This window comes from Equus asinus, chromosome 15 (assembly GCF_041296235.1).
Source record: "Equus asinus isolate D_3611 breed Donkey chromosome 15, EquAss-T2T_v2, whole genome shotgun sequence".
Classification (NCBI taxonomy): domain Eukaryota; kingdom Metazoa; phylum Chordata; class Mammalia; order Perissodactyla; family Equidae; genus Equus; species Equus asinus.
Window position 1 is genome coordinate 23,049,565 of NC_091804.1, and position 23,336 is coordinate 23,072,900.

A 23,336-nucleotide genomic window follows, 5' to 3' on the forward strand; every position below is an offset into this window, starting at 1 on the left:
GGCACTGGAGTTTGTAGCATTGCTCAAAATCACAAAATTTACTTTATCCCACCTCATTAAAAACTGATTGCTTTGAGGCAGCTTCTACAAATTAAATCCAACAGCATAAGAAAAATAAAGGAAGAAATAAGAATGAAGGAGAAAATTAAAATAGGCTAAAATAATGAAGCTTTGGGTAAGGACCAGACCCAGACCCCATGTTCTAAACTCTGAAGACTTGTACACTTGCCAGAAGTGGCTCTGACTTTCTAGCAGTTAAAGCACAAAGAAAGAGAGACTTGCTACACAATTCATAGTCTGCTTAGTCAAGCCACCAGAAGCTCAAAGATGCAGCCAGGGAGAAATTTTTCCCAAAGGCCCACATTAAAAGAACACTGAGAGGTGTACCACATCTTCAGAAGTAAAGCACAGTCCACAAGCCTGTGTTCCCAGGTATTTTTCTTATGCATTCACATTATAGGCCACTGACTTGCTCATCTGCTCAATCATTCTACAAACATTTATTGAGTGTCTGCTATGCACCAGGTCCTGTGCTGTGTGCTGGGGACACCGGAGTGAGAAAAACAGCCGATCCATCCCTACCCTCAAGGAGCATCTTGTTAAGTGGTAGAGACAGACACCCATCAAATAATCACATAGATAAATATGAACTTACAGTCCTAGGAAGTGCTGTGAAGGCAAGGTCTGTAGCACCAAGAAAGCACAGAAGCAGCCTAGACTGACCCCCTGCACCTGCCCAAGCCCCTGAGATCAGCATTTCCATCCATCTCGCTGCTCAGCCAGAGACCCCAGGAACCCTCCTGGGACGCCTGCCACAGCACGGCCTGATAAGCAGTGCAGAGGTCGGCGCGTGCTCCTTTCAGCCCTCGTAGCCAGCCCCTCAGCACGTCCTGCATCTCCACTTCCAGAACAGAGCCGGAGCCTGACCACTGCTCGTCACTTGGCACCATCCTCCCTCCTCTGGATTATGCAGTGCCCTCCTCACAGGGCTGTCTGCTTCCACTTTTGCCCTGTGGCGTCTGTCTTCCACACAGCAGCAGAAGGATCCTCTCAGGCCACCAGATTGCCTCACAGCCTGGCCCTCAGCTTTCCAGTACCCAGCTGTCTCACCCAGATGAACCTATTGCCTGTTTCTTGACACCACAGAGTCTGTCTCTGTCTTACACTCCCCGCCTCATCTACTGACTCTCCCTGTTCTCCCTCAGCTCCAGCCTCGTATCCCTCTTCCCGGCACACATCAGCATGCACCTGCCTCAGGACCTTTACACTCACCCTTCCCCCTGCCTCAGATGGTCTTCCCCCAATGTCCTCACAGCTGCTCCCTTCCTGCGTGAAGAGTTCTGCTCCTGAGTGAGTGAGTGTCCTCCTGCCCATCAGGAGCCTCTCCCCCTCTCTCTGTCTCCTTGCCCTCCTTTGCTTTTCTCCCCAGTACCACCTGACAATGCATTGCTTATTTGTTTTTTTTGAGATCCTTTCTCCCTCACTGGCACATGATCTCCATGAGGGCGGGCACTCTTCTGCCTTGTTCCCAGCTGTATCCCCAGAGTTTGGCACAATGCACTGCACATAGTAGGCAGGCAGTAAACCTGGGCAGTGTTCGTGAGGGGGTGGCGTGTCAAGGAAAGCTGCTCTGCGCTGAGAGCTGAAGGACGAGGAAGGTGGCCCAGGTGGAGAGGGGAGAGATGCCGGGCAGCAGAGAGCATGCGCACGTCTGCCTGTGGGCAGGGGTGGGGCACAGACGAGGCCCCACGGAAAGGCCACTGTGGCCACAGCCTGTGAACGAGAGCAAGCGTGGCGTGAGCTGTGGCTAAGGAGGTCTGCAGGGGTCACCATGGGGGCCTGAGAGGCCAGCCTGAGGATGGGGCCTTGGGCTTGTGAGATGGAGGGAAGCCGCGTGATCAGACAGGCGTGCAGACAGGTTCCTGAGCAGCCCTGCTTGACGGTGGCCTGTGTCCCTGTGCCCCACATGACAGCACGTTGTTCCCTCCCAGTTGGAGACCCTCTCAGTAACAAATTCAGAAGATGATGCAGTGAACATGGAACAATGTGGCATAGCCTTCCCAAAGTCCAGAATTGACAACCTGTGACAGTTGGCTTTGGAGCACTGTGAAAGAACATTCCTCAGTTTCACCCAACGATAATAAGACCAAGAAGCAGCTGTGAGGAGCTGCTGTCCTAACCTTCAGCCGTCACCGTGGGAGGAGTTGTCCAGAGGAGCGTGATGTGGAGAATGGAGCAGGGCGCAGATGACTTGTGACCAGCGTACTCAGGGCCTTGGTGGCCGCTGTAGGGGCCTCCCTAGATTTCTAAGCAAGAAGGAAGCTTGTCAGAGTGCGTTCTGAGGTTCAGATGGCTCTCTTGGGCTCTGAACTTCAGACTCCCCTCCCTTATGATTCCCGTGCAGGACTCTGGGCACAAACATAATATCGCCCATCTCCAGGTGTTGGAGCCACCAAGCCAAACCTACAGACTCCTTTAGGAGCTGCGTCTGAGGTTCCTTCCCTTTTTTCCACAGCCACAGAAACTGGAAGGTCCCTAGTACTGTCTGAGATTCTTCCTGACACCATTCCCCAGCTCAAGGGGGATGAGACCAACCCTCAGAAGAGAAGTGGGGACTCCACTTTCCTTGGAGCCACCAGCAAGCCTGACTTCCTGTTTCTCTTTGTATTTCTGCCTCAGATATTCTCCCAGGAGTACATCAACCTCTTGCTGTCCATGTATTTCTTCGTGCTGGGAATCCTGGCCCTGTCCCACACCATCAGGTCAGAAGGCATCTCTGCAACGTTTGAAGCAGCTCTCTCGGGAGCCAGGACAGGGTCTTGGATGAGAACATGACCTTTGGCGTCATTCAGAGCCAGGTTTGAATCCTGGCTGTAAAACCCAAGGGAATCTTTCCCCAGTGTCACGCTGTGGGTGACCTAGAACGAGAACCATACCCTCTCTGGGCCACAGTTTCCTTACGAGAAGTGATAGGAGTATCCGACTGGAAAGTTATCTGCGAACAGCAGTGTCATTATTACCCGTCTCAGTACTGAGATAAGTCATGCCAGTGTGCCCTGCCAGGTGCCGTAGCCTGCCACGCCGAGCACTAGGGAAGGCTTCTCACACGCGGGCTTGCTTCATGAGAGACGGGCGGTAGAGTGAGAGGTGAGGGTGCAGGCTCTGGAATTTGACTACCTGACTTTGAATCCACACTTGGCCACTTAATAGCCCTGTGACTTTGGGCCAGTTACTTAATCTCTCTGGCCTCAATTTCATCACCTGAATGTGGAGGAAAATGACAGTACCTTCCTTGTGGGTCCTAGGGAAAGCTTTCAGCACGGTGCATGGCACTGAGTGTGTTCAGTGACTGTTAACTGTTGCTGTTTTCGTTGTTGCTGTTATTGCATTAACCTGCCAGATAACCTTATAAGGTTAACTTTTGCTTTTAATCTAGTTTTACATTCGGAAACTGAAGCTCAGAGAGGTTAAGAAATTTGCTAGGATCACACTGCCGATAAGCAGCAAAGCCAAGATTCAAACCCAGGTCTATGTGGCCCCAGAGCCCATCCTCTTCCCACCCCCCCCCGCTCAGATTGCCACATGTTCTGTCAGTTTAGTGGGGACAAAGAGTCTAGGCTTGTGATGCTCAGGCGGGGCTGCTGTTGGTGCTTTGGACAGGCCAGTTCTCCATGCATTGTAAACGTTTGAGATCCTTAGCCCTGCTTACCAAATGGGAGTTGTGCCCCCAGCCCATCCCTTACCTTACAGTGACAGAAGCATCCCAGCCTACTTCCATCTGGCCCCTTGAGGCGGGTCAGCCTCAGGCTGAGAACCCCTGACGGACCATGAGGCAGCCAGCAGACCAGGGAAAGTTCCCGGAAGGAAGGAATACAACTTGAACAGAGCTTTGAAGAGGAGGAAACCTGGAAGAGGCACGAAGGAGGGAGAGGCCAGGCCAGGAGCTGGGAGGTCTGTGCATGCTGAGGGCACAGTCGAGATCCTCCCAGAGCAGTCAGAGAGAAAGCTAGAGAGAAAGAGCAGGGTCTGCTCACAGATAGGCCGGAAAGCCACCTGCTCTCGTCACGCTGGCGGGACATGGTAGTCAAGAGTGTGGGCTCGAGAGGCAGGCAGCCCTGGACCCAAGGCCTGGCTCTGCTGCTCTGTACTTTATGTAGTTACTCAAGCTCTCTGAGCCTCAGTGTCCAGCAATAAAGAGGAGATACTGTGAGCGCCTCCTTGCGGGGGTGTGGACAGGATCAAGTGAGCCACGTCTGTAACCCATCTAGAGCACAGTGCCGTGAGTTGAGTGGCTGGCCCGAGGTCACACAGCTGGGACTTGAACTCTGGTCTTTCGACTGAGTTCAGTGTTGTCTTCAACTACGGCCACCCTTCACTCACAAAATCTTGTTCTGGTCACCTTGGGAGAATTCTAATCCAGCCCCCCATCCTAAAAAATGAAGACCCAGAGAACTTGAGTGACGTGAACTTGGCAGACCCAGTCGCCCTTCATCAAAGGACAGACCTGTCCTTTCCTGATGGAACCAGGGTGGGGTGAGTTGGGCAGTCACTTCCAGACACTGACCTCTTCTTTCCCATGGTGATTAGGAACCCCCCAACTCTAGCCCATCCCACCCCAGCATGTATGAGGGGCTTGAGACCCCCTACTCCTCCCCACAGCCCAGCCCCCACCTCAGAGCAGGAGAATCCCATATATTTTGAACATGTCAGGCCACTGTTAGGCCATGTACCGAGGAATTGATAATTTCAACAACCCTGCAAGAGAAGCGAGATCTCCATCCAGCTGCCCAAGCAGGGTGTTTTGAACCTGCATCATTTTGACACCAAAGACTTTTTTTTCCTTTTAGAACAATAACTGAGGAACATTGTCCCAAATTTCTCGTGGATTAGCCGAGAAACAGTTGTCTGTCTTTTAACAATTCATTATTTTTACTGACAGAAATTATCAACAGAAAACAGAACCAACGACAACCAAAACTGCACGTGGTAAAATTAATTAATGACTAAAAATTACCAGAAGAATCACTTTCTTGATAAAGTTTAGAGCACGAAATTTGACCTGGGGAAATTAGACCTTATAAAAATAATGGATGCCCATGGGCAGAAGGGGTGCTCACCCTACGAGGTCAGAGCTGTCTTCTGAAAAATTTGATGTGGACCGAAAACTATGAGATAAAAGAAATCTTTATTGTAAAATTTATGTGGAAAAGAACTGAATTGGATGAAAATAATTTTAGCAAAGGGGGAGTGTAATTTAATCATGCCATTTAGAAAGTTTGTCCAAGAGTTAAATGTAGTTTTTGTCTTCAATCAAAAGTAGTTAAGAGTTTTCTTAACTGCTTTCTCAGAGAAAGACTACAGTGTTGGTGGAATTTTGATGAGCCGTTTGTATCTACAAACTCAGATCTTCCTCGGGATCCAAAGAGGATCCTGAAGGTTTCAGATGGAAATTGAGGCTCAGGGGTTGTGTGACCACCAGGGTTCACAGCTGGTAGGGGCAGAGTGAGGTTTTGAGCCCATGTCTGACTCCACGGCCAGTTTTGGCAGAAGTGAAGGGGAAGAGAGAGCTTAAAGAGGGTGGGCTGGCTGCCCTGTCCCTGGGGGCAAGGACTGCGGAGGAGAGGAGAGGCCTGCCGAAGGGCTGCAGGAGCCGGGCCCCAGGCGGGCGGAGGTTCTCCTGGGATTCCTTGCACGCCAACCACCCTCCCCGGCCCGCCTCGGGCTTCTCTGGGAGGAAACCACAGCTTGGGGCGTTGGGGAAGGGCAGAGACCGCAGCCTGCCTCACCTTGTACAATCGCCAAGACCCAAGCCCGTGCCAGAATCCTTCCTGCCAAGGGAGCCTTGGCGTAATTTTATCACCTCTGAGCTCACAACCCCCCAGCTGACCTTTAGAGGACAAAAGACCCATAAGGCCAAAATCTGCCACTCCAGGAGGAGGAGGCCATGTCACCAGTTTCACTGACCCTTGCTTCCACCCCCCGGGAGAAGGGCTCCAGGATGTGGTTTCCCAGCAGGAAGCAGTGACCTTTAGTTTTGACGTGAGCCATCCAGGGCTGGAAAGAGTCCCTGCCTGCTACGAAAGGCTGCATTCAGAGGCGCTCCGAGGTGTTTGCCAGCTGCCGCCGGGCACGGGCCTGTCGTGGGTGGGGTGAAGGTGTGAGATGGAGCCCTGCCCTTGAGTTCGGGCTCACCCCAGCCAGGCTGCTTGACTCTCGCCGTGTGTCATCCAGCAGCCGCTCTTTTCTCAGGATAACACACATCAGTCTAGAGACTTCCTACTTGAAGTTGAAGCTGCAGTTAAGCTTACAGGGTGCCAAGCATTCATTTAATCCTCTTAATAGCCTTATGAGAAAGATGTTACAGTGTTCCAAATGAGGAAATAGTTGCACAGAACAGCCAAGTAACTTTCCCAAGGTCACACAGCTAATAAGTGGCAGATCCCAGATTTGAACCCAAGAAGTCTGGCTCCAGAGTCCATGCTCTTAACCACTGCACTGTGGTGGCTGAGAAGCTAATAGCATCAAGCTCCTAAGGACGAAGCCAGGATGGTGTGATGGCCTTAGCTCCACAGGCCTTCTCCCCGCCTCTGCACATGCACTCTGGCTTCAGACTCCCCCAAAAGGGACTCAGTAAGCTGAGGTGCAAGTAGCTCCCCGCCTCATCCACCCTGGCTTCTGCCTCCCACCTCCTCAGAGCCGTGCTCTGGAAGGCCGCTCCCAGTTCCATCCTGTGGCTGCCACGTCACTCTCACAAAGCCCTCTCATCATTCATGCCACAGCCCTGTAGCCTGAGGGCTTGGCACTTGACAGATGGGGAAGCTGAGGCCCAGAGATGGTTCTTGAATCCACACCTTCTTCCCCTAAGCCCCAAGGTCTTAGAGAGCTCCCTTTACCCTGTGCCCCGGTACCTCTGGGCCTGCCTCCATTTACCTACAGCTGGGAGCATCATCCTGACTCTGCCAACCTCGTTAGTCATTGTCAGTCTGAGCTGGTGTGTCCAAATGCTTTTGAGCTTGGGTGCTGGACATCCATTGGTGACGATAGAAACCCACAGTTCTTATGTCTGTGTTGTGGGTCCAGTGCTAGGCTAAGCTGCTCCCCTACCTTCACAGCAACCCTCTGAGACAGGTGATGTTGTCATCCCCACATACAGCTGAGGAGACTGAGCCACTGGAGTGGCCCACCCAGGGCCACACGGCTGGTATGTCGCAGAGCAGGTTTCAGGGCTGGGCCACCCAGGCTTGTAGCCACTCCAAAATACTGCCGCCCCCCAGGACTAGGTTGGGCCAAGAGGCCCTGATTTGATAATCTTGCTCTGAAGATGATCCAGGAAAGAAAGTCTGTTCCTTGCCTGGCCAGGAAGTAGAGTATGCTGGGTGATCAGAGAGATGCTTCCAGAGATGAGGCCATCCTGAGCAACAGGGCCTTGTGGAAGGAGTGAACGGGAGGAGAGGGTGCTCCTGCCCTGGCGGCTCTGATTCATCTAGCTGATCGAGTCCAACGAGGTTGTAAAATTCTCAGCCGTGACGTGGAGTGGGGTGACCCTCAGGTCGTCTGACTTAATAAGTCGGGAGAGAGTCCAGGAATATGTGTGCTTGACAAGGACTCAGACAGACGGGGCATGAGCCAGACTTTGGAGTCCATTGCTCTCCTGAAAACTGTTTTGTGAAAGTCTGCTCTGCTTTGTGTTTCTTGGATGATAACCGAGAGGTGGTACGGAAGCACTAGGAGTCCAGTGACCAGGGTTCGAGTCTCAGCTCAGATACTGGCTCCCTGTGTGAGCCTGGGCAGTCACTTACCTCCGAGGGTCTCTGTTTCCACATCTGTAAAATGGGTCCAAGAACACCTACCTGTCAGGGCAGCTGTGAGGATGTGGGGAGAAAACAGCTGTAAATAGTGCCTCGCGTCCAATGTGGGGTGGTGCCGGGGCTGTGGTTGCCTGTAGGGGTTCGGTTTGCCTCGTGTCCAGCGTGGGGTGGTGCTGGGGCCATGGTTGCCCATAGGGGATCGGTTTGCCTCATGTCCAGCGTGGGGTGGTGCTGGGGCCGTGGTTGCCCGTTGGGGCTCAGTTTGCCTCCTGTCCAGCATGGGATGGTGCTTGGGCCAGGGTTGCCCATGGGGGCTCGATTTGCTTCGTGTCCAGCGTGGGGTGGTGCTGGGGCCGTGGTTGCCCGTGGGGGCTCGGTTCACCAACCTGCTTTGTGTTTCCTTCTAGCCCCTTCATGAATAGGTTTTTTCCAGTCAACTTCCCAAATCGACAGTACCAGCTGCTCTTCACACAGGGCTCTGGGGAGAACAAAGAAGGTCAGTGCTGCCCGCCTTCCCCTGCCTTGGGTGTGCCTTGGGTGTCTTCCCCCGCCGCTCCCCTTTGTCCCTCTGATATTGGGGCTCTCCAGTAAAGCACATGATGGAAGAGTGCGCTCTGGAATCACAGTGCCTGGGTTCACACCCCAGCTCTGCCGCCACCCAGACATGGGACTCTGGGTGAACGCCTTTACCTCTCTGAGCCTTGGGTGTTTTCATTTCTGTTTTGCTTTTTCATCTGTAAAATGGACACTAGAATCTCATCCCTCCCTTTGGGCACATTGTTAGGACTGCAAGTCAGTGATGAGTGGAAAGCATCTGGACGCTGCCTCGCTCATACTGAGCTCTCAGTGAAAGCTGGCCGTCGTAGCTGTTTTCATCGTGTGTATTTTTAATATGATTACTTCCCCACCTAAGATTTGAAACGGGTTCCATGGCTTTTGTAAAAAGTGAAAACCAGAGGGCCTCGGGGAAAGCCCAGGCTGTGGGGGTTAGTTAGGGTATGGGTCAAATGCTGTATCAGGATTATCAATGGCTTGACCAAATGGAAGGGATTTCTCTCTTGTGTAAAAGTCTGAGCTTGGGAATGTCACACTCATTGTGAAGGTGCCTAGCACATTCTGCCTGTCCCTAGAGAGTGGCAATTTTATACACATCTCTTTTTACATCACTAGTGCGTCTGTGCCCAGTAAATGATTGTTGACAGTTTAAAAAAAAAAAAAAGACTGAACTTGCACCCCAGAGTCTTCGGGGTCCCACGCACCGTCTGCCTCATGCTCTGTACACTCTGGGGGACCCTTGGGTGCTCCATCTCTCCACAGTCCCGGCAGAGGGAGTAGGAGCCCTGTGTCACAGGCCCATTTAGCTGCAGAGGAAGCTGGGAAATGTGGCCATGAGCTAGTTGGCCTCGTGTCCATTTAAAAATCATCAGAGTGCTGTTGCCACTAAGGAGAGAACAGAAATCGGGGCCAGGGGCTGGCCCGGTAGCGCAGCATTTAAGGTTGCACGTTCCGCTTCTCAGTGGCACGGGGTTCACCAGTTCGGATCCTGGGTGCAGACATGGCACCGCTTGGCATGCCATGCTGTGGTAGGCGTCCCACATATAAAGTAGGGGAAGATGGGCACGGATGTGAGCTCAGGGCCAGGCTTCCTCAGCAAAAAAAAGAGGAGGACTGACAGTAGTTAGCTCAGGGCTAATCTTCCTCAAAAAAAAAAAAAAAAGAAATCGGGGCCAACCAGCAATCTGCTACACTCTGGAATCTAAAACAAATAGCTGTGCTCTGTGACCCTGGGCCAGCTCCACCACCTCTCTGGGCTTCCTGATTAGGAGATTTGGAAGTGATGGAGAATGGGTCTGGCATCAGAGCCCCCCACAAGAGCAGCCTCAGGGACTCCCTCCTGCTTTTTCTCCAGGCCTCTGTCTCTTACCTTCTTCCTCCTCTGCCAGCTTTGTAGGGCTGCCAGCAACCTTCTTGATTCCTTTGGGGGCAGAACAGAAAGATTCCTGAATGAACTAGTGCCTTGCTAAAGACGTGGGCTCGGTGGCGACTGGCACTGATTGAGCAGCAGCTGTGTGCCAGGCACTGTGCTGAGTGCTTTGTAAGGGCCCTCTCACTTGCTCTGCACAGCAGGCCTGTCAGGGATGTGCTGGGATTCCGCTTTTACAGATGAGAAAACAAGCTCAGAGAGGGAGCTACCTCCCCCAAGGTCACCCAGCTACAAATTTAGAGCCTGTGCTTCCGGCGCCATGGACCCCTCCCACTGAGCCCGCGCCAGGCCTGTGTTCTCTCTGGGCCTCCGGTCCCTGCGATAGGACCTTGGAGGGGCTGGGGATAGATCCAGTGAGCACCTTCGGCCTGTGGGCCTGCGACAGTGCCCACAGCCATGCCGTCCTCCGTCCAGGGGCTGACAGGTGGGAGGGGCAGCCCCGCCCTGGGGAGTGGACTTACCCGGCCTCTCTGCCTAGAGATCATCAATTATGAGTTTGACACCAAGGACCTGGTGTGCCTGGGCCTGAGCAGCATCGTTGGCGTCTGGTACCTGCTGAGGAAGGTGAGTAGCCAGGGCCTGGGCCAGGGTGGGGGCAGGCACTGGAGGGGACTGGCCAGGGGCAGGGAGGCACAGCTGGCTGATCGCACTCCCGCCTTTCCCAGCACTGGATTGCCAACAACCTCTTCGGCCTGGCCTTCTCCCTTAATGGGGTGGAGCTCCTGCACCTGAACAACGTCAGCACTGGCTGCATCCTGCTGGGCGGGCTCTTTATCTATGACGTCTTCTGGGTGAGTTGGGCAGGGACACAAAGGATGTCTGGCTGCTGGCCAGCCTCGCCTTCCTACTCCTGTCTCTCCAGCCCAAACGGCAGTCAGCTGGCTGGGCGACTGCTGGGGCCTGGAAGCAAGGACCCCAGAGCAGGTCATGTCCCAGCCCAGGTGCCCACATCCATGAAACTTGCTTGGAGCCCACCCTGTGCCCGGTGCCTTCCAGCCACCCTCAAGTCTTCCTCACGGTGGCCCTAGCAGGGGTCTTACTTACCCCGTGTCTCCCCAGCCAGCAAACTGAGACAAAGAGTAGTTCGGGCAGGGATGGTTAATGCTAATGCATGGGCCCAGCCGGGGCACTGATCTGTGAGGACCGACGCTGCTTTTGACAGCATGTCTGGCTGCACACCAGCCCTGGGCTAAAGGACCTGCCACCTCATTCAGACAGGCATCACTGAGGGATCAAGGTCAGCCTGACTCAGGCACCCTTTTCTAGACCTCAGGTAGCCTCTTCTCCCCCTAAGTGAGTGATGCTGAAGGACTTTATCTGTTGGGAGGGGCTGGGCCCTGAACAAACATAGGGTGCCAGCCTCGGCCTTTTCCCGCTCCTTTGAATTGCCCCTCTGTTGCCCAGAACCAGGAGCCCCCCCACGAAGTGTCCATATGAGCAGTATCTGTGGCCACCTGATCTCCACTTTACACCTGCCCTGGAGCCCCGCCCAGCTCCCTGCCCCACGCCCTGCAGATCTCAGGTAGCAGCACGTCAAAGAGGCCAGGGACAGCCATTCTTTCCCACCGGCCCTCGCCTCTCTCCAGACTCCTCTCTTCTCCTTCTAGGTATTTGGCACCAACGTGATGGTGACAGTGGCCAAGTCCTTTGAGGCACCAATAAAACGTAAGTGAGGGAGCCCCTCTGCCCCCACCCCAGGGGCCCTTCCCCTCCTGGTTCCTGTTTTCATCACTGCTCCACACGCACCTCTTCTCACTGATTGATCTGGCTGTGTTCACGCGCAGCCGGCTTCTGCCCAGGCCTCCGGCGGCTTGGTCACAGGGCAGTGTGCTGTGGGCTGAGCCGGGAGGGGAGCAAGCACAGAGCAGGGGTGTCTAAGGCGGCTTCTGGCAGGGCATGCAGGGCTCTCCAGGAGAGGAGCCAAGACCTGGAGCCCCCGCACGGGATCCTTTCAGCACCTAGTTACCAGGTGCTGTCTGTCCCACGCCTCTCTCACTACCCTGGTTCCTATCTTTAGTGTATCCATGGTTTATAAAGATTAGACAATCCAGGGGCCGGCCCAGTGGCGCAGCGGTTAAGTTCACATGTTCCGCTTCTCAGCAGCCCGGGGTTCACCGGTTTGGATCCTGGGTGCGGACATGGCACCACTTGGCACGCCATGCTGTGGTAGGCGTCCCAGGTATAAAGTAGAGGAAGATGGGCACAATGTTAGCTCAGGTCCAGGCTTCCTCAGCAAAAAAGAGGACTGGGAGTAGTTAGCTCAGGGCTAATCTTCCTCAAAAAAAAAAAAAAGAAAAAGATAATCCAGCTACAAGCATCCTTGAACACAGAGAACTTTGTGTCTCACACCTCTGCAAGCCCAGTGGTAGGGTGTCTCAGGTTGGGTTAATGACCCTCAGTGGAGTCACCAAGTGCCAAGGTTACTTCAGTCCTCGCCCCACAGATCTCAGCATGTCCGCCCATGCCTTAAGCTCATCCCTTTGTGGTCCGAGGATGACTGCCACAGTTCGTAGCATTGACTCCTCGCACAGCCACGTCCAGAGGTGGAAAGGGGGAACTCTGTCTTGCTTGCATCAGAGGGATATTTTTCCCCAGATGCCCCCTGCAGCCTCCCTCATATTTCATTGGCCAGAATTGGGTCACAGGCCCAAATCCAAACCAGTCCTCAACAAGGGGGGCCTGAAAAGCATGACTAACTTAGAGTTTAAGCCTTAGACCAATCAAGAATCACCGCCTGTGATCACAAGACCAAAGAGGAGGACAGAGTCAGTCATGGTGGCAAGGCAGGGGGCGGGGGGAGGTCTTGTTGGGAAGGCGAGCACCCTGGGAAGTGGTGGCTCACGGCAGTGGACATCTGGGTGAGGTTGGCCTCGCAGAGTCGGGAATAGCTGTCTTTCTCACAGTCTGATTCTCCACTGCAGCAGGCCAGTCTTCCCCGTGAGCTGGAGAGAGGCTCATGGCCACACACTACTCCTAAATGCTATGGTCCCACCTCAGTGACCCAGGGCAAAACAAGCCTCTCCCAGCTTTAAAGCTGTGTGGCCTGGCCTGGCCCAAGAGCCAGGCACTCGCACTGGGGAGATGGAGGATCATGATGGACAGGCCTGAGTCGCTGCCCTCTCCAGTGCCTGGGGGCAGCGTGTTTGACTTTGCCAATTCCCCTCAGTTCCAAGGGTGTAAGGTGAGGGCAGTTCTCCAGAGCAAGAGAACAGATGCTGGGCAAGCCAGAACAGCAGCTGTCCCCCACGTGCTGAGATGGATGAACTCAGCCAAGGTGTCAGGAGAGCTCTCCTGGGCCATGAAGGATGAACGCGTGTTTACCAAGCCCAGGGGTGGTAAGGGCGTTTGAAAGAGCGAGTACAGCTTTAGCAAAGGGCTGGAGGCAGGAGAATGCATGGAGGCCCTGGGAGCAGAGACTCGGGGAGGGAGTGCGGCTGAGTCTAGGGGAGCAGCAGGAAAGAGGCCAGATTTGGGGACGCCAAGGATTCATGCCGAGGAGCCTGGAAACTGCCCGCTGGGCAGTGGATGAGCCATTGGAAGGCTCTGAACAGGGAAATGACAGTCATATTTGGTTTCTGGTGCCTGGAGTCTGGCTTTCTAGCTTGGGGAGAAGGCTCGTTGCCTTCTGCTAAGCATGGTGCTCAGAGGCAGCCTAGCAGAGTGGTTAAGTGCACATATGCTGAAGTCTGACTGCCTGGATTTGAATCCCAGATAGGACACTTGCTGGCTGTGGGTCCTCAGGGAAGAGACTTCACCTCCCTGAGGCCTGTTTCCACATCTGCTGCTCGGAATTGAATGGCACGGGGATTGGGAGGCTCGAATGAGGAGATCTGTAAATCCTGTGACTGTGCATTCAAGGCAGGAAGGGGTGCGCAGGGAAGGGCATCTGTGCGCTATAGGGAAGCACAGGCTTGCCTAGCACCCCCGGTGTACCTCTCTTTACATATCACTGGCCAGAGCTGGGTCACACGACCACCCCTAGTGGCAAGAGAAGTGAGGAATTCAGGAACAGGGATTGTCCCGATTGTCTTAGCCTTACACCACACGTGATCCGTCACGGGGGAGGCTGCCCCACACGGAGTCAAGACTGGGTTAGTAAAGAAGGCGTGGGGTAGCAGTTAACAAGGTGTGCACATCTCTGATCCTCTCCGCAATCCTGGGGTCGGTTCTGTTGTTCTACCCCTTTCACAAGAGAGAAAACCAGGGCACAGAGCAGTTAAGTGACCTGTGCAAAGCCACACTGCAGAGCCTGGGTTCAGACCCACGCAGTCTGACCCTCAGGCCCACACCTGACTGCTCTTCTGCTCGCAAGGCCCTACGGGTGAAATCCAGTTACAGCTGCCTCTCGCTGTAACCGCACGCTGAGGGGGACATTTCGCTCAGTCTTTGTTTATCCAGACAAGCTGCAGCAGGATTTCTGAGAGGGCTTGAAGCAAGGAATTTGTAGGTGTGTGGCTTTTTCTCCCTCAGCACATCCAGAAAGAGCCTATTGCCCAGGCTCCGCCTGCCTCAGGGCAAGGGCCACCATCCGTCCTGACCCGGGTTGTAGTAGGATGGAAAGCCTGGTAGAGGCCAGCACTGCGTGGGCCCTTTTATCTCTTTTTTTTTTAAAGATTAGCACCTGAGATAACTGTTGCCAATCTTCCTTTTTTTCTTTTTCCTTTTTTTTTTCCTTCTTCTCACCAAAGCCCCCCCGCCCCAGTACATAGTTGTATATTCTTAGTCGTGGGTCCTTCTAGTTGTGGCATGTGGGACACCACCTCAGCATGGCTTGATGAGCGGTGCCATGTCCACACCCAGGATCCAAACCAGCGACACCCTGGGCCGCCAAAGCGGAGAGGGTGAACTTAACCACTCGGCCACGGGGCTGGCCCCCTTTTATCTCTTTTGTATCCTGGGCTCTAGGGTTGATCCCATCTATCCAAAGGGTTCCATGGCTTTCAAAGGTCAGTGAAACTGTATGGGATGTGAGTTATGGCTCAGTAAAGGTATTCAACCTTTGTCCTAGATGCTCCCAGATTCTCCCCGCTCTAACCAGCTGTCATTCCAGATGCAGACATTGCCCTTCAGTCTGTCGCCTCCCCCCGCCTCCCCGCCCCATCTCCCCACACAGTTTCACACAGCAGCAGTGGGGGGCCCAGAGTCAAAGTCAGAGGGGCTTTCACCAACTCCTTGTTTCCCTGCCTCCCCCCGCAGTGGTGTTTCCCCAGGACCTGCTGGAGAAGGGCCTCGAAGCAGACAACTTCGCCATGCTAGGACTCGGAGATGTCGTCATTCCAGGTGACCAGGCTGGGTGGGAGCCACAGTGTAAGGAGCGGAGGGTCTTTTCCCTGGAGCAGGGAGGAGTACCGTGAAACAGACAGCCTTACCTATCAGGAAAGAGAGGGGGAAAGGGTTAGGCCAGGTGATTCCACACCCCCAGCCCTGGGTCAGCCCAGGGTCTGGTGGAGGAGTCCACCTCAACACACCTTATAGAGGGATAGCAGTGAGCAAGCCTGTCCTCACGGAGCTACTGGTCTGCGTGTACAGATGTCACTCAAGAATTACAAAAGTAAATGTGTATGACAGACTGAAACACACCCTGAAAAAGCACATTCTGTGACAGTCTTAAAGGAAGCTGACCCCTCTCACACACCTACACTTGTCTACACCCCTTCCCAATGTGTATAAGAATTACAGATGTGCTAGAACTGCCTGATCCCCATGGTCTCCCCTCCCCCGTGCAGGGAGAACCTGCAGGGTGTGTGTGGACCCGGGGGCACCGTGGGTGCGGGCTCCTGCGTCCACACCCCTAGAGGGATCTGTGGCACACACCTGCTCGCCTGCACAAGCTGGCCTTTGAGCCCATTATCTACGTGTGGGTGCTAGTCAGTACCTGTAGCTATGGGCACAGGTGCCCTGTCTGCGGGCCTGAGTGTGGGTGTCTGTGGCCTGGCCTTGCCATGGGGCACCAGCAGTCTAATACTACCAGTCAGGAGACTAAGGGCAAAGCTGAGCTGCCAGTCTGAGGACCACCAGGTGGCTGCGGCTTAGATGCTGTGTGTCTGCAGACCTGGGCCTGTGACCAGGGCAGTGAACATCCAAAGGGCATACTTGTTCCCCAGCCAAGAGTCAGAGGGTTAGGAGCACCCCAGTGCTTGCTTAGAGAAGAACATTTGGAACAGATTAAAAGCAGCTTGTTTTCCAGCATAGGAAGCAGTTGTGATAAGCCAGGAAGCTGCGGGCACTTCCGTTGTGGCCCTTTCGTGTGGGGTGAAGCAGAGGCTCTCTCTGCCCCGGGAGGGGGCCTTAGTAAATTCACGCAGGAGTAAGCACGGGGCCAGGACTCAGACCAGGTGTGTCTGACTGCAGAAGAGGTCTCCCTGTCAGAACTGCTCTCACAGCAGTGACGACAAGAAGATGAGAATCGCAGCAGCCCTTGTTTCTCGCGCACCTGCTGTGTGCCAGGCACTACACTAGGTCTTCTTATACTTGTCTGTGCTGCTCCTAGCAGCGCAGTGACATAGAGGCTATTTCCATTTCACAGATGAGGAAACTGAGGGTCAAAGAGACTTGCCTGAGGCCTCGGGGACCTGGGGGCGTGATCTTGAGCCCAGATGGCTCCATGACTTGCAGTGCTGTGATGCAAGGAGACCTTCCCCCGGGGGAGGTGGCTCCATCAGATGGAGGAAGTAGAGTCCAGGGAAGCATTTGGCTCACTCTGCAGGGCATGGTCTGTCACAGGCCCGCACACTGATTTCCCCACGTCCTTGATGGCCCTAGTTCTCGGCTTGGGGCTCCACAGGGCGTCTCTCATATCTGTATATAGCTATATGTGTCTACGTCTTTCAGCAGTCACAGTGAGTGTACAGTGATCACAGCCTCACAGAGCCTCGGTGACGCTGTTCAGAGGAGAATGGGTTTGGGGCATTGTTTTGAGGACCAGATGGAGTATTAGGAGTGAAAGCTCTTCGCGGAGCCCTGACCCCTGGATTAGTTGAGCAGTTGTAGAATTCAGCCGCCAGGGGGCACTGAGGCCCCAGCTTTGTTTCCACAAAGGCAGCATTTGTCTGCTCTCTCTGCCCAACTCCCTACTCACACCGTCTCCACTAAGATTAATCCTGTGTGCCACTTGGTGCTCCGGTCAGCACAGAATGTGAGAGCCTACTGTCAACTAAGGGAGGTTCAGCCCTTACCCTTTCTGAGCCCAGACACAGACGGATTTGATGTATGCAACACACAGAGACTAGAGGCTGTGTCTCTGGGATTTTTAGGCTTCTGGGGGTTTTGAAGTGTAAATAGGAGTGCAGTGGGTGGACTAAGTTAACTATTCTCCTGAGCTCCTTCAGGGCCTCCTACTCTTTCCCTCCAACCAGGCAGCTGCCCTGGGGGTCTTTTCCAAAATCTGTTTAGGTGGCTCACCTGCTTAGAGCTCTTCCAGTGGGTCCCCTTACTCTCAGGGTGAAGACCCAACTCCTTCTTGTGCCCTGGGGGGCCCTGCACAGCTGGACCATCCCCTGCATCTCCTGCTCTGGGCTGTAACCTTACTGGCTCCTTGACACCTGTCACACCCACTGAGCCCTCTTTGCTCAGGACCTTTGCACATGCTGTTCCTTCTCCCTGGCGAGTGTCCACTTCCTCGAAGAAGCCTTCCTTCCTCCCCCGCCCCAGCCTGCGTCTCATCCCCTGCTGCACCTTCCCCATGACACAGGAAGCACCCTCCACCGTTACAGTGTTAGAGTGATTTTTGTTAACGTTCGATCAGCATGTCTGCCCCCTGCGCCACTGGCCCGAGCTCTCTGAGAACACAGGTTCTGCTTCCCCTGCGTGCCTCCAGTGCCTCGTACTTAGCAGGCATCTGATGAACATTTGGGTGGATGGACCCAGTGTACACAGTATGGTGCTATGAGGTGCCCAGTCAACATGGTCCCAGGCCAAAACAAAATCCTGGGACCTTCTCGTTGTTCTAGGTGGCCTGAAGGTAGAGAATCGGAAATTCTGCTGGCAGTCGGCAGTGGTGACTACACCTTTGGCCCCGCTGATTGCTCCATGACTGGGAACACCAGGTTGGGGACCTAGTTGCATGTTAGTTCACAACCCTGCTCCTCCCTGGCCCAGGCAGGGGACTCCATCTGCAAGCCCTCCTGAGGCACTGGTGTCCCTGCCATCATCTAACGCCGACTTTCTCTCCGCAGGGATCTTCATTGCCCTGCTGCTGCGGTTTGACATCAGGTAAGCTGCAGAGGAGCCTAACCGTTCCGCAGGCCCCACAAGGGAGGGGCCTCCCGGGCGAGGGGTCCTCTGGGCTGCTTCAGTGGCTTTCAGGAGCCCAGACCCTCCACTCCCACAGCAGCCGTAGCCATTCTGATTTTATCTGCATTCAGGGTTCTAAATGTTCAAAGAGCCTGTGGCAAAAAGAAAAAATTAAGAATCACAGGCCAAGAGAGTTAAACCCAGAAGGTCCTGGTGGTACCCATAGTGCTTTCTCATCATGTGACCCTGGCAAGTGACCTGACCTTTCTGAGCTAAGGCTTCTCATCCTTCCGTTAGTGATAAACAAGAGCTCCGACCCCAGGATCACTGAGAAAGTCTGCAGAGAGCTGAGCACAGGCTGACCTCAGCAGCTCTGGGAGCAACCCAGCCTCAGGCACAGTTGTCATCATTATCATTGCTTATCAGCCCCGGGGCAGGTCACCCTGTCCCAGCTGCTCCAGCTGTTCCCACCCTCTCCCTACTCAGACTTCCAGTCCATTGTAGAAAGTGAGCACAAGGGAGGGGGAAGGGAGCTAACCTGGGTCACCACTGAGAAAAGGTGGCCCTGAGCTGGGGCACCTGGGCAGGTGGGCCTGCCGCTAGCAGGTGGTGCTCAGTCATCCCAGAGGAGGGCTTGCTGTGTGTGTGCTTCATTTTGAGGTGGTTTTGAACTTTTCTTAATCTCCTTGTACCCAGTAATTGCAAAAACAGTACTAGTGTTGACAGTGGTACTGAGAAACTCAGTGCCAGCATCACTGGAATCCAGTTTGCATGTGAAACTTTTCCACAATCACATACATGCGGGTTATTTGGGTAGTGCCACACTGGACCTCATGAGCACGCGGGCTTACAGACGCCTGTGGAAGGGACCTGGCCAGGTTGTAAGCAGAGGCACATCTGTGCCAGCTGCTCTACTCCTGGCTGTCCAGAGGTCAGAGGGAGAGAAACCCACGAGAGTCCCCGGGCCATTTGCTGGAGACACAGATTGAGCTGCCAGCGCCCTGAGGAGCAGAATCTCATTCCTGGCGTGGACTTTTAGGATAAGCAAGCCCTTCAGAGCTGGTTCCAGAATCTGAGCAACATTCCCGAAGGGAGTCAGTTGCACCCCAGGCTTCACCACAAGATAGCTCTCAGTGTACTCAGCTCCAGGCTCAGAAGCAGCCAGGGCCAGGAGAGAAGAGGGTCAGAAGTACTTGTTCATTCCACAGATGTTGCTAGGCACTGTCCCAGGTGCTTGGGACACAGAGGTCATGATCTGGCGTTGTAAAGGGAAGTCCTGTAATGGCAATGCCGGCTTGCCAGTGGTTCAGCTGTTCTGCAGCTGCTCTGGGCTGAGACGCCTCCAGGAAGCCACTGGCATTGTCTGCGTGTAGTCAGCTTCTCATCAGCATTCACCACAGGTTGCTGGACTGTTAGGTTGTCCGCACCTAAAAGTAGTAACGCAGTGTTACGGTTTGTGTGTGAGTGTTTCTCAAAGCACGAGCCACCTTAGCAGTTCACCTGAGCCGTTCTTCAGAGTGCAGATTTCCCGTTAGATCAGGCTCCCTGGGAAATGGACCTGGAATTCTGGTGGTTCTTTACCAAGCTTTCCAGGTGACTTTATCCTGGCTGAAGTCTTCCGGCTCCTGTTCTAGGTTACAGCGTTTGCTATTCACCAGCCACCGGGGAGATGGCTCGTGGTTTTCCCATTTTTCAGATGAGTAAACAGGCTGAGAGACAGAAAGTGGCTTGTCCAAAGACACATAGCTAGTGCGGTAGCAGAGTCCAGGCGCACCTCCAGACTCCTAGCCCAGAGCTGAGAGCTCCCCTCTACGCAGCCTCCAGGCTCTTCCCAGCTCCCACCCTCCGAAGGGCGGCTGCTGCTTTGGTACCTACATCTAATCCCCCTCCTCTTTCTCCCCACGCCTTCCCTGAAGCTTGAAGAAGAACACCCACACCTACTTCTACACCAGCTTTGCAGCCTACATCTTCGGCCTGGGTCTCACCATCTTCATCATGCACATCTTCAAGCACGCCCAGGTGAGCAGGACTGTGCTCGGTGTATCAGGAGTGCCTTCACTGCAAGTAACGGGGACTTACCGGGCTCATGTGTCACATATACAAACAATCCAGGGGTGGGTGCTGCCCAGTGGTGACAAAGCAGCACGTCTGTGATTCTCTTGGCCTTTCATCAGAGGTTGTGGCAAGGTGACTGCCTCTGCTTCAGGCAGCACATGCCCGTTAGTGGCAAGAAGGAGGATAAAGGTCACCAGCTGTGCCTGTTGCCTTCATCAGCAAGGCAGTGCCTTTCCTAGGACCCTCTCGGCAGATTTTTGCCCACATTTTATGGGTCAGATCAGTGTCACATGGCTGCAGCTGTGATGTGGCTAGGAAAAAGAGGATGTGGCTTCTCAGCCTCGGTAGTGGTGGCAGACAGAAGTACAGAATTGGAGTGGGTGTTGGGTGTTTCAGCCCAGTACCTGCCCCACCAGGTAAGTGACAGGGCCCTCCCCCCTTCTCCCACTCCCCAAGCAGGCCAGGCTCTGCCTCCTCTTCCCACCAAGATGGGTCCTGAGCTGCCACAAAATGAACCAGAGAGGGGTGGGGGCTAGGAGATGTCAGTGTGGCCTAGAGAAGGGAAGACTGGGAGGGGAGAGCAAGCAGACAGGGTTACTTTCTACTGGAGATAGGAGCACTTCCCATGTGCCAGGCTCTGCTCAGGACTTCCTGAGGGTCTTTGTGAGCACATGAGGGAACTGGATTTGAGGTGCCATATGGCAGGTGTGATGGAGCCAGAATTCAAACCTGCATCACGTGAAAACCAAGCCCAGGCTCTCAACCGCCAGCCATGGGAAAGGCGGTGTGGTGTGGAGGCTCAGGGAAACCTGGTGGGGATCCAGACTCCACCATCTGCTAGCCGCGGGCCTCTGGGCAGGTTGCTGAAGTTACACTCTGTATTCCTCATTGATTCATAAAAACAGGAAATGAGGATAAATAGTAGTAGCCACCGTGGGGTTGTTTGAGGATGAAATGAGTTAATATAAGTAAAGCACTCAGAACCATGTCTGGCCCAGGTAGTATTAGCTGTCATTATTGCTGTCCCCGCTCCATCTTCCTCTCTTCGTCCTCCCTGGGACACCAGCCGCAGAGGAACCACCTTTGAATTAATCACAAGAGCTGTTTGTTGAGCAGTTATTCTGTTACAGGCACTGTGCTGAACCCTTTTGTTCATTAACTCGTTTAGTCCTTACAGTATCTCCATATCTACAATATCTGTGGAATCAATGCCAGTATTACAGAAGGTCCAAGGTCGCCTAGCCCATAGAGAGAGAAACCAAGAAGCCACGGGGAGCCACCTCTCATTCACTTCTGCTCCAGACGGCCTCGGGAGCTGTGCAAGCTGAGAGTGGCATGCACTTGGCAAGGAGGTCACAGGAGTGATTGGACCTGATTGAGGGGATCAGCTTAGAGGCCTCTTGGAGGTCTCCCCCCTCAGTCTCCTGTTAGATTCCAAGCCCAGAGCCGTTCCCTTGGCCGCCACCAGATGGCAGGCTTGCCTTCTGCCTGGGCTGGACTCTGTCCAGGCATCCCGTTGGCAGCTCTCACACAGGCCTGGGTAGAGGCAGGAGAGGTGGTCCTCTCTGTGCAGAAACTCTAACCAGAGAGAAAAAGAGGCTCCCCTTTGTCACACAGCAAGTCAGGCTGGGCCCTGACGGGAGCCCTGGACTCCTGGCCCCAGGCCTGTGCTACTCCCCAGCAGTAGCCCAGCTGTTCTCCCCAGTCACCCAGGTGGGCATCTCCCTGAAAAGCTTTCTTGGGAAGGGATCCGAGACACCAAGGGAACCTGTTCAGTGAGGTCCCGCTCCCTCTGCAAGACACACGCAGTCCCAGTGCCAGCAATTCCCTAGGTAGGGGTCACCTCTGCCTGTGTGGTCTTCAAGCATTTGGCCTCTACCAAAAACCCACTCCAAGCAGGGGCTAGCAGCCTCCTAGAAAGGCCCTTATTGATGATCCTCATTGTACTCATTGTACAGAGAGAGGGGAAAGACCAGAGAGGAAAGCAGTTTATCTGTGGTCACACAGCAAAGCCAAGGCGGGATGGAGAGCCAAGAGTCCTGACCCCCAGCTCACTGCCCCAAGTAGTACATCCCAGCCTCTCCTTAGCACTGACTTTCTTTGGAGAGGTTCCCTGGTGCCTTGAGAGGACAGAAAATCAGAGGCTTGTATCCCTCTGATAATAGTGAACTCATGGGAGCCGGCCCACTGGCACAGCGGTTAAGTGCACACATTCCTCTTCAGCGGCCCAGGGTTCGGCAGTTTGGATCCCAGGTGTGGACATGGCACCACGTGGCAAGCCATGCTGTGGCTGACGTCCCACATAGAAAGTAGAGGAAGATGGGCACGGATGTTAGCTCAGGGCCAGTCTTCCTCAGCAAAAAGAGGAGGATTAGCAGCAGATGTTAGCTCATGGCTAATCTTCCTCAAAAAAAAAAAAGTGAACTCACTGCCTCCCAAAGGAGCCCTTCCCATAGGCCCCTGGAACCCCTCAGTGGCCACTGGCCCTCCAGTGAGGCAGGCCATGGGGGGCCAAACTTCTACCCACCCTCCCCGCAGGAAGCCCTCCTTTTTGCCCAGCCTGGCCTTGGTAAAGAAAATGCACTGGACTTAGAGAAAGGAACCTGGGTCCACATCCCGACCAACAGTGTGAGTTAGGGCAGATGCTTGTCCCTCTTCTGATCCTCAATCTCTTCATCTAGAAAATGAGAATGAGGAAGTCTGCTTTTCAAAGATTAAATTTTAATGTTCATATTTGTTTAATTTTATATTTCATTAATTTTTGCTTTTGCTTTCATTTTCTTTCTACTTATTGGCTGTTTCTTCTTTTTCTAGCTTCTTGATTTGAAAACTTAGATTATTTATGTCAAGTCTTCTAATAAATGCTCTTAGGATTATAAATTTTCCTCTGAATACTGCTTTGGCTACCTCTTAGAAATTTGGGTGTGGACCTTTATCGTTGTGATTTCTGTCACTCTTGGTGCAAAGCCAGCTCATGGCAAAGGCCTGATGCAGTGGAAGAAGCTCAGCTGCCCATGTTTGAATCCCAGCTCAGCCTCTTACACACCCTGTCTGACCTTGAGCAAGGCATTTGCCCATGTCTGAACCTCAGTGGCATCATCTGTAAAACTCAAAGCCCAGTACTTATGGTGTTAGTAGATTCAAGAATAGTATATATGGAGTGAGGGGGTTCACAGCCCACCATGGCCCATGCCAACAAATGGTCGGAAGGTCAGGCTCAGGGGGGCTGCGGAGCCCTGTTGTCTAGCCAGGCACTG

The 23,336-nt window shown here is 53.9% G+C and overlaps 1 protein-coding gene across 3 annotated transcripts in view; it reads left to right on the forward strand.

The window, feature by feature from the left end:
- Positions 1-23,336, forward strand: part of HM13 (histocompatibility minor 13) — a 40,557-nt gene that overhangs the window by 12,564 nt on the left and 4,657 nt on the right. For all 3 annotated transcript variants that reach the window (XR_001398680.3, XM_014845027.3, XM_014845026.3), the window contains exons 3-10: positions 2,680-2,762; positions 8,216-8,304; positions 10,271-10,356; positions 10,458-10,583; positions 11,400-11,457; positions 14,989-15,072; positions 17,967-18,003; positions 19,941-20,043. Coding sequence is in view for 2 of the 3 variants with exons in the window: in XM_014845027.3 (XP_014700513.1) it covers positions 2,680-2,762; positions 8,216-8,304; positions 10,271-10,356; positions 10,458-10,583; positions 11,400-11,457; positions 14,989-15,072; positions 17,967-18,003; positions 19,941-20,043 (666 nt within the window). In the remaining variant the exon portion in view is untranslated. The remainder of the gene's footprint in view (positions 1-2,679; positions 2,763-8,215; positions 8,305-10,270; positions 10,357-10,457; positions 10,584-11,399; positions 11,458-14,988; positions 15,073-17,966; positions 18,004-19,940; positions 20,044-23,336) is intronic.